The sequence below is a fragment of the Pyxicephalus adspersus genome, chromosome 7, assembly GCF_032062135.1.
Source record: "Pyxicephalus adspersus chromosome 7, UCB_Pads_2.0, whole genome shotgun sequence".
Taxonomy (NCBI): domain Eukaryota; kingdom Metazoa; phylum Chordata; class Amphibia; order Anura; family Pyxicephalidae; genus Pyxicephalus; species Pyxicephalus adspersus.
The window spans coordinates 44,874,715-44,885,762 of record NC_092864.1 but is presented as its reverse complement, the minus strand read 5'-3'; the positions used below and the strand labels follow the sequence as shown (position 1 = coordinate 44,885,762).

The 11,048-nt window shown below is 34.4% G+C and overlaps 1 protein-coding gene across 4 annotated transcripts in view; it reads right to left on the bottom strand.

Moving 5' to 3' along the window:
• Nucleotides 1-290: 290 nt before the first annotated feature.
• LOC140335556 (sodium channel protein type 2 subunit alpha-like) overlaps nt 291-11,048 on the bottom strand; it is a 92,702-nt gene continuing 81,944 nt past the window's right edge. For 3 of the 4 annotated variants that reach the window (XM_072418273.1, XM_072418271.1, XM_072418272.1), the window contains 5 exons: nt 10,487-10,540; nt 8,328-8,469; nt 6,815-6,915; nt 6,002-6,272; nt 291-3,920 (listed from right to left, as the gene is read on the bottom strand). In XM_072418273.1, coding sequence (XP_072274374.1) covers nt 2,731-3,920; nt 6,002-6,272; nt 6,815-6,915; nt 8,328-8,469; nt 10,487-10,540 — 1,758 coding nt within the window. In that variant the 3' untranslated portion in view covers nt 291-2,730. Of the gene's footprint in view, nt 3,921-6,001; nt 6,273-6,814; nt 6,916-8,327; nt 8,470-10,486; nt 10,541-11,048 lie in introns of those variants that run through there. The other variant, XR_011921725.1, reaches the window with a different exon arrangement.

Here is an 11,048-nt window from a genome sequence, read left to right as displayed (position 1 = left end):
CATGAGAAGAGCATGCAGTAATATGCAGTGAAATTGTTGTTAATTTTATTGTTAGTCTGTGCAAAAAAGGTTACCATTGAAATTTAACTCAGCAGGCTACAAACAGAGAAAGAAAAGATTTTTTCATAATGTGAAATGAAATGTTTCATTTTTTCTCTATTATAGGCTTGTCCCAGTATGAATGTTAAGCAAAACCTCTTTGTTTCCATATAAAAATGTTTTATATCTAATGAAAAGGAAAAACTTTTTCAAGTTTGGCCCGCAACTTGGTCTAAGTTTTTAATTTTGGCTCTCTGTGTATTTGAGTTTGACACCCCTGATATAGATCTACTATCTATATTATATAATGAGATCAATTTAGCTGACCATTATATCTGGTTAAACTGTTTCCATTTTTTGGAATAAAATGTTGGAGGTGAAATAAAGTTTATGCAATTGCCAAGTAACGTGATGCAGTGTTCAAAACACGCATATAATATCCACTTTAGGAATAATATCACACAAAATATTTTAATAATAATAATAATACAATGAACCAAAACAAACCAGAACACATCCAGTTACCACATGTAGTGCCTTTATTTTTAACTTGTGATAGTAACCAGATTGAATAGTGAAATAGCTGTGGTTATCAATACATAAAACCGTCATTGTTTTTTTTTGTTTTTTGTTTTTTTTAATATTATATACAAAAGGCAAAGAAATATATTTATACAGTATATATACTGTTTTATAAAGGTTATGTTGGAATATATTTCCATATATTTGGCTATGCATCAGGTAGGATCCAGGCAAGTGTTACAAATGTATACTATCTTCAAGTGTACACCCTGATGTAATATAATGTCCTTATGACTCATTAAAATTATGGCTTTCTACTATATGAGGATTCCCAGGACATTATACACAGTAGCATCAAGGCAAACAAAAAATAAAAAATAAATATATATATATATATATATATATATATATATACACACACAACTGTAATAAGTTAAATTTTGAGAACAACCCATGATAGCTTAATTGACTCAAAGTGGGCAAACATTCATAGGATTAATAAATAAACTAAAAAATAATAAACAAAATGAAAAAAATAAAAATAAATATATTCTTTAGAATAAAGTGAGCTGTTTGTGTTGGCTTAAAAAATTAGAATCAAGGTAACCTGGCTCTAAAACAATATAACATCAAAACAAAAAAGCAAAGATAAAAATAAAAAATAAAAACAAAACAAAAAATGTAGGAATTCAGCTTCCTAAATTATTTTACAGCAAGCCCCATGTTTTTAATAAATGATAGGGAAGTGGCTAATATCCTGGCCTATTGTATGTATGGCAGGTACAGGCCATCCATTGCACAGCACTGCCAGAAATCCAATACAGTTGGATTTCCTCTTCCTGCAATGGCTTCCAGGCCATTGTATTTAAGAGCTACTACCTCATCTGCATAAGAAGTCACACCATTGAACAAATTAGGAGGTAAGAGAAGTGAAAAGAAGGCTATGTCACGGCGAAAGTTGGGAAGGGGCTTATATAGAATAAATAGCCTTTTGATTTGTGGGAAAGTCCAAAATTGCTTATATCACACGCAGTTATATCTCATTTTAAAAGCACTTTTTCACAGCAATAGGATGAAAGGTATTTGCTTTATATGTTCTTCAAAGACATGACATTTTAGAACTGTGATCTGGTGAAAAAAGTACATTATCCTAAATACTAAAATGAAAAATACATATACATTAATATATCATTCAAAAGTTTAACCTGGACAATATGTAGGTGAATTATAAAAGATGAATAAATATAAAAAATAATTTTTAAAATATCCACTGAAAATTTCACATCTAATAGTCAAGTTGGAATGAATAAAAATAAATACATTTAAAAAATATAGAATGTAAATAAATAAAAAGAGCCAATTCACATTTTTCTTTACGGTTCTGGAAAAAGCCTATTTTGCGATTTTACGTATGTGCATTACATAGCATTTTCAAGAACTTAAGAAAAGCAATATTTTTAAATTAAAATAAATAATAAAAAAGTAAAAATTTAAAATAATATAGAAGCTGTAATCATCTTGCAGAATCTAGAAGCATCCTAAACACTTTGTGATATATTCAGTTTTTTCCCTTTTCTTTATATAGAAGAGCACTTTATAGATGTATATCGCTGAAATCCAAAACCATAGGTGACATCAGAGGCACATAAATATTATTGAACATATTATTACAATTTTAGAACATCTTCTAGTCTCCTGCAATCATCAAAAGTTTGCTAAAAAATAAAAAGTGTTCTGATGATGTTTAGTTGCTTGAAATCTAAAGTTTATTCCATCATTAGGATTTGACTAAATTAATGTATCCCACAGAAAGCATCCATTGGTGATTATATGAATAATATGGCTTAAAAAACCAAAAATAAATAAATAAAAAAAACAGCAGTCACTGTGATTGTCCAGCAGAATATAGAGACACCTAATGCCAAGTGACCAGCTGTTTAACATGGAGAATTTGCATCAGTTTATGAGTAGGTTAATCCAAGTAGAGAGGAACCCTAATAAAAAGCTCACTGACGTACTGAATTCTTACAAAAGTTCTTTTCTACATGGTTTTATAGGCACTAAACTTACATCATACATATATTAGACATTTTGGCATAGAACCCCAGGTGGAAACCTGAGGGCCATATCAGCTTTCTGCTTATAAATTCTGCATTTTGTGATCATTTATTATTTTTTGCATCCCTTTTTTTCTCTGCAATTGTCTTCTTGTTTGGACTGGCCTTTTTCATATTTTTCAGGTGTCTTTTCTATACTGTCATAGGAAGGCGGTGAGGTTGTTGAGGTGGACATGTCAGATTTAACTGTAGATGAGTTTTCGTTGTATTTATTTAAAGCACTTCTGTCGTTTTTAGCCCGAACACTAGCATGTTTATTTTTATCTCTTCGGCTCTCTAGAGATGTCTGTGCTAGTTTTCTTGAGTGGTAACGTCTGTAGCAACGTTGGATGGCAATGGCCGATAGTTCTTCCTGTTTGCGGAGTAAGGTAGTTGTAATGGGCTCATAAGGAACCTTGGAAGGATTTGATGCCATAAACCGTTCTTCCATTGGTAAACGCAGATTGTCCATATCTTCCCCTTCGCCCAAGACTCGTTTGGTAAAAGCAAAGAGGATGTCAAGGCAGTGAATTCTGTCCCCACTTACCATGGGGAGATCCATTGCAATCAGCTGAATGCGATTTGGTTTTGGTACTCTTAAAGGTGGATCCAGGGCATCTGCAAAATCAAACAGTTTATTGTACTCAATAAACTGTGAAGCGCTAGGGTCAAACTTTTCCCAAACTTCATAGAACATCTCAAAGTCATCTTCTCCTAGTGGTTCTGCACTCTCTTCAGTAGCAACACTAAAATTTTCTAAAATGACAGCAATGTACATGTTGACCACTATAAGAAATGAAATGATGATGTAGCTGACAAAGAAGAAAATGCCTACAGATGGATTGCCACAATCGCTTTTGACAGAACTTCCAGGATGCTCGAAGTTTGGGTCACAGTCTGGTGGTCCACTGTTTAGAATGGGTTCGAGGAGAAGATCCCAAGCCGCTGATGTTGTGATCATAAACAAGCAAATCATACTGTTACCAAAAGTTTCAAAATTAAACATGTCATCAATTGCACCTTCTTTCTTGACATAGGCAAAGTTGGACATTCCAAATATAGCATAAATGAACATCACTAAGAAAAGCAGAAGACCAATATTAAATAAGGCAGGAAGTGACATCATCAAAGCAAATAGCAATGTACGAATTCCCTTGGCTCCTTTTATAAGTCGCAGGATTCTCCCAATCCTGGCAAGTCTTATAACTCTGAATAATGTTGGGGATACAAAATAGTTTTCTATTATGTCTGCCAGAAACATACCTGTAAGAAATGAATAAAAAAAAACAAAGTTATTATTGAGTTATAATGACAAATACATTTATAGGTTATCCTACTGTTCTAAATATTTACAAATGAATAAAATCAGGCATAATAAAGAAGTGAATGATGAAAAATGCAACTAATATATCGAGGAGGACTAGTAATTTATTTATAGCTCTTCACTCAGCACATTAGCTTTCATTTGCAGGCCGAACCATTATACAAAAGAATGCAGTAATAATAGTGAGAATAACTGCTTGTTACAGGAGCCGGAGCTGTAGGTACATATCCTATAACTATCAGATAATGCTTGGAATACATGTAGGTCCTGTCTTTCCACTGAAAGTTAATGAGCTTGGATATCCTTGCTGGATAGATGAGTGAGGTAGCTCCTGCAAAAAATTTTCCTTCAGCAACCTTTTCCATTTACCTGAAAAACCTTTAAAACTTATTTGGGAACTTATGTTCACTAGTAGCATAAATATAAAAGGCGCAATGTGCCAGCACCATGTTGATAACATTATTGTGATAACATAGTGGAATGCAAATCAGACTTATTCTGCTTTTACGCCCTGGAGCAGATATTATCACTGCATTTGTCCAATGTGCATGGGTAGGTATTGGGTCTAGGTCCTTTCTGTAGATTACAATAGAAATAAAACCAAGTAAAGAACCTATCCCAGCCACTGAATATTTAATGAATGAGTAGAAGGCCATTCTTGTACTCTCTCCTCTTTCTTTACAGTTTCACTGTGCAAAGATATAAAGCATGTGCACAAAACTAACTCCAAAGCATATGATACAACATTTTTAAGTACAAAAGTTGTAAACCCAACTAGGGAGATTTCACTTGATTTCCTATGCTGTAAACCCAACCTAAATGAGACAAGAGAGAGTGATTCCCCAAAGACCTGGAACGAACCAGATCTTCCTCACTCTATTCAAATATTTTGATACACTTCATTTAATTCTATTCATTTTAAAACATAATTAAGCCCATTTTTTAAATGAATGATACACTGGGGTTGATTTAAAGGAATTTAGGCTGAACTATCATTCTACAATGGATTTTTCATCTAGCTTTGTGAATGAGCAGAAGCTTTGCTGTCAACCACTTTCTTGCACCTGATAGGGTATTTTTGGGATTTTCATCACATTCATTAGGCTAAGTAAAATATTCATTAGAATATGTGTATACACCTTAATAACTAAATCTTATAATTTCAGTTTCATAGCCTATCATATCCAGCATCAGCACTCAATAGAAAGGAAGGAGGCAGGAGCAGAGCAGACCAATGACACCCCACAAATCACGTATTTGTATCTTTCAATCATGTGTGAATAACTGTTAAGGGTCCCCATGATATTAACCCAATTTTGCCTCTGGTATGAAAATAGCAAAAGTGATGTTCGAGGTTGCAATACTTTCCAAGAACTAGTAGTTCAAATGGATACATATAAGAAAACGGTTTCAATCTCAAATGTTGAAGTTTTCCGAAAGAAGTAGATTTTACTGTTTATGAAATGCGTGGAGTTAAGCTTCAATGAGAAATTAAATATTCATTTTTCTTTTATGTATATGCTAATTTTTTACCAAAAAAAATGTCTATAAAGTCTTAAAAAAAAAAAGGGATTAATTGTGATGCTGTGAAAATGCCAGTCTGAAGAATTGAACACCTAATAACTAATATTCTGTATTTCTTTAGGAAAGCAACTGTATTATTGTTAGTGCAGAAACAACAGCTTGTTAGAGCATAGAGAACAAATGTTTTGGAATAGGAGGACACATGAAGAAAGATGCTTTGCAGACACTGAACAATATACCTAATAGCACCATCTGCTGTTCTTTCTATATAGCCTGTAATCATTCCAATATTCCTGCAATTTTACCTTCATCTTCAATTCGCAAAACTTTACATAAGTATAAGGAACTTTTTATACAGCAATGTGAATTCAACACCCCACGACTCCTTGCCTAGCTCAAAATAGGAGGAAAATTATAATTCAAAATCTAAGTAATTCCAGTACTATCGACGAAATGTGAAAAGTAATTTCTAGTTATGATAGATATATGCACTTACCTACTATAGAAAGTATTACAACAACCAAATCAAATATATTCCATCCAATTGTGAAGTAGTAGTGTCTCAGGGATATGAGCTTTAGAAGGAATTCACCAGTAAAGAGGATAATAAACACCAGATTGATCCAATACAATTGGTTCTCAACCTCTTTGCTCTGGTCGTCAGTTTCAATCATCATTGTGACCATATTAAGGAAAATAAGACACATAATGAAAATGTCAAAGCTTTGTTTTGTGACTAAGTCAAATATTATTCCTTGAAAACAATTCTGTGGAGACAAAAAAAAAAAATAATGTAATTAAACCATTTCTTAAATACATATATTTTTTAGTTTCTGAGTTTTTTTTACAGAATGACAATGGAACATTTATCCTATTTCAGTTATGAAAGATTTCAGCAGATCACAAGAAAAGGATAGGGAATTATGTACAGAACAGAAGCAAGTGTCAATGCTAATAATGCATTTAGCATAACATAAATCTTGATGCCAGTGTTACACAAGCAATCCATTAAGATGACTGTGGCCATTGCAACCCCACTCATGCCATATTGGTGTATTTTCGTCATGAGCCTATACCTGATTTATGCCCATATAAGTCAACCTACTAAAGCTTTTACACGAAATGAGGATTTTCTGGCATCCATCAAGACTTGCAAAAAATAATCTTCCATTTTCAGAAGGAAAATCAAAATGTATCATCCCCTGAGATCTTACAGATTCAGATCCAGAAACTTTGAAGGTTTATTAAACTTCTATCATGGCTGGTCATCAATAAAAGTTCTAGGGAATTATGAAGGTAATAAGTGTACCTTAGGGCGTGGGATTGGCTTCTGGGGCCTTTTGGACCCAAGTTTCTTCATTGCATTGTAATACTTCTTCTGTTCTTCTGTCATAAAGATATCTTGTCCTCCTAATTGCAATAATGAATAGAAATAAATCATAATGCAGAAAAAAAGTTTATGAATACATTTTTGAAAAGGCCCAAATTTAGTCAAAACAAAATACACAGAACTGTTTTAGAGTGAAGGTTAGAAAATACAAACTACTTGTTTATCCCTTGTTACCACATACGACTGACTCATGATTTTGGGTCTGATTTATTAAAGGAATAAAAAATGTTTACATTAATACAGGATATCTACATTCACCTTAATCATCCAATCATTTGCAAGAAAATACTATTTTTCCTTGCACTTGATAGTATATTTACTCATTAATCTAAGGTGAATAATATATAGTTTAGTTACAAGTCTATACTCCTTAAATAAATCAACCCCTTTATATTTGTGCTGATAAAATACTATTATATGAGTAGTTTTAAAAATATCACAAATACACAGAGCTACTTTGCATAGAAACTCGGGAGACCCAGCAAAAACTCAACACTACATATGTCAACTCTGCATGGCCTTAGTACATTAGCACGTGGACAGATAATGGGACTGATTTATGAAAGCTTTTCAAGACTAGAGAAGATAGACTATTATGGGAAAACCTGTCTGATACAGCAAACCTTGAATAGATCTGGTGCAGGATTGAAAACATTTGCCAAATAACAGCCAAATGATTTAAGAAATCAACTCCAGGTTTGCTGGATCATCAAGGTTCCCACACAATAGTCAATCTTCTCCAGTCTTACAGAGCTTTAATAAAGCAGGCCCAATGACTTAAAGTCCATCTCCAGTTTCTGTGTCCCTTGACCCCCACCCCCACCCAAACACACTATTATTATTAATAATAAACAGGATTTATATAGCTTCATCATATTACGCAGCGCTGTACATTAAATAGGGGTTGCAAATGACAGACGAATACAGACTGTGACACTGGAGGAGAGGACCCCCTGAAGAGCTTACAAGCTAGTAGGTGGGGGAATTTACACACAATAGGAGGGGGGATACACACTACAACTCAACCTCCTCCCTCAATTGTTGATCTCATGTTTGTATTTTTTGGTATCTTGTTTTTATACTTACTTACTTTGCTCATCATCACTGGATGTTCCTCATTGATGCTGAAAGCAGTGCTGACGTGATAACAGTAGCACTCTTCTTTGCATTAGTACAATATAAAAAAGGCAACATGGTGACCCCCCTTGAGCCCTTTTACACCCCGTACAGTCTAATGAGCTGAGTGATATTGGGTGTCATTGTACCTGGAAGACCAAAGTGGCACTGCAGGGGAAAGTTCTTGGCTGAAGATGAAAATTGAAAACTGAGCTATTTGGGCTTTAACTAATATATCACAAGGTATATACATATACTTACACTATAAACAAAATATGTATTACCTACTAGTTAACAATAGAAATAGACATGATACTTATCTTCTTTTTCTGCTGATTGAAGTTATCGATGATAACACCAATGAAGAGGTTTAAGGTGAAAAAGGACCCAAAAATAATGAAGATTACAAAGTATATATACATGTAGAGATTGTCTTCATAGTTGGGTTGTTGATCTGTCTATGTAAAAATAAAAACAACAGATTAGTATAATACAGCAATGACTCAAACTAAATCACACCAACCATGCAGGTTTACAGCTAATATCCCACAGGCATTCAGGCAACAGCCATGCTGCCTTTTCAGATATCCACAAAAAACCACAATGTATGAAAAGACTCCTGAGCCTCAATGAAATGAGTCCTGAATGACAAAGGTCTGGCATCTTTAGAATATGAAACTGTTCTAGAGAGAGGAGTGATGTATTAATATCCGTTCCTGGCTGGGGGTGGCCATTGAAGGGTACTACTTAAGACTGGATGGAGTTGTATCTACGAACTGTAAACTTTTCGAAGTGTCCTGACACACTCTTCCACGCTTAATCAGTTTATTTTGATGGCTTTGTTGCTGAGTTTTTACCTTGTGAGCATTTAACATTAAATGTTTAATTTCCTCTGAAGGTTTAGGTTTTGGATAGCATGGCGAAAGGTTAGATTCCTCATATTCCTGCTATCTGGGGCAACAACCTTTTCCCAGACAGGAAGTGGGGAAATCTACAACATAGAAAAAACAACAAAAATCTGATCATGTTGTTCACCTGTTCTGGTTAGCCAACCTTTCTATCAGACAGAAAATGAAGGAATCATTCCAGAGAAGCCCCCAACTGCACGAAATCTCATATAAGTTTTAATTTTTCCCTGCTTTATACAGCAAATAAAACAATAGGGTTTTTTAACAAAATCAAGTCCTGCTCTTAACTAGAATCCCTGGTTACAAGGCTGAAACTGTCTTATTCTGGATATAATATAAAAAACGTGGAAAAACAAATATGCTTGAAAACGTTTACAGGAAAAGAGAAAGTGGACAACCAGCAATAATGAGGTTGGATATGGTCACTGTTTTAATGAACATTCCACTGAGATAGCTGAAAGTAAAACAAACCCTGTGATAGTCACCTGTCGCTCCTTTTTTTCCTTCCTGTAATCATTGCTTTTTTTGGGTGTCCGCAACTGCAGGGAAAGCTGGGATGTTCTGGGTATCCTGACATTCAACACTAAGCTCTACATGGAGTGATGTTTATTGCAGAGGGGACATTACCTGTCTCTTTCTGCAATAAAGACCTGTCTGATCCTTGAAATGTCCTTGGAATGTCTTGTTGTTGAACAAAGGGATAGTTTAGGTTTCTTGGTGAGGCATTTGGGGACTTTATAAAGGACAGTCAACTGTCAAGTTATTCCAACATAACTGGAACTAGTGTCTCCAATATTTCCTTATAATGGCTCTGTTATTAATATTGTGCACTTTGTGAATGTGAATTACTTAATATGTCAGATGTTTATGTTTGGGAGCTTCTGTATGGGACTTTTCCAGATTTTTAGCATAAATAAGCCTTTAATATGGCTATCAAGTTAGATCCCCTATGCACTGCAATGAGGATCTTCACATGTGGTAATGTTTTGCTTTTCTGCCTCTTCCCTGCTTTGTAACTTTCTCTTTTTAATTAACTTCCAAAACTTTACCACAAGCAGAAGTTTTTTTTCTATATCAGTAAAAGGACATTCTGAATCATACTTTCATCCTGTCATATAGTTTTTTCAAGGAACCTTAGCTGCTTAGTGTTGTCTAAAATTAAAAAAAACATAATGGGCATAGTATGGGAGGGTGGACAAGTAATCTGTACAGTTAACATTGTAACTAAGGATTGAGTAATCCCGCACAACTTCTGGTGGATGGAAAGTGTCAGTCATTCACACTACAGCCTGGGTTTTTAAAGAATCAGCTTCTGCACATTTGACAGGTAGTGGCAGTGACGGGTACTGTACCAGTCATTGCCACCCGTATTCATTCTCTATGTGGCTGTAGCAGGGAGAAGCAACTATAGCATCTACCCAGTGGCAGCGGTTCACAGACATGAGTAGCGGTAAAACACATCACAACCTCATGGCCAATATGAACATAGCCTAAAGGTCTGGACACACATGAAACAATCGCAACAATGCAATAATATAAGCGTATTGAACCAAAGATAAATACTCACACCTCTCGAATCAACAGCTGCATACATGATAGGCATCCATCCTTTAAAGGTAGCCTGCAAGAAAACAGATGCATGCATTATTGGGTAAGAAACAACGTGGATTCAATTCAAAGCAACAAATACTACTGTCTCTATACAGGCAGAAGGCTTAGTTTACAAGGTTAACAAAGTGTATAAAGGTCCTTCTTTTAAAAAAAAGTGATGTGTTCAGCTGAGTCCAATAAGATTTACCAGTTAGAATCATTTTGATGAAATAATAATCCTTATCCATTGAAAGTACAGTCGTTTTGGCAATTTGTTACCTTTACTTGTAAATTGTAAATAATGTGGGAACTTATCAATACTCTATACACAGATACAAATATCAAGGGATTATAAAAATTTAATGAAGTTTATTTTAGATTAGCTTAAATTTAAACTTGATGAGCATAGGTTGCATGAAGAGAGCACTTCATTCAATAAAACAATGCTGAATTAGGTTCTTTAATCCACTGCTCAGATCCCAATACTACAAGACACAGATCCCAATGCTCCTGGCATCTGCCAGTGTTGCAAAAAAATC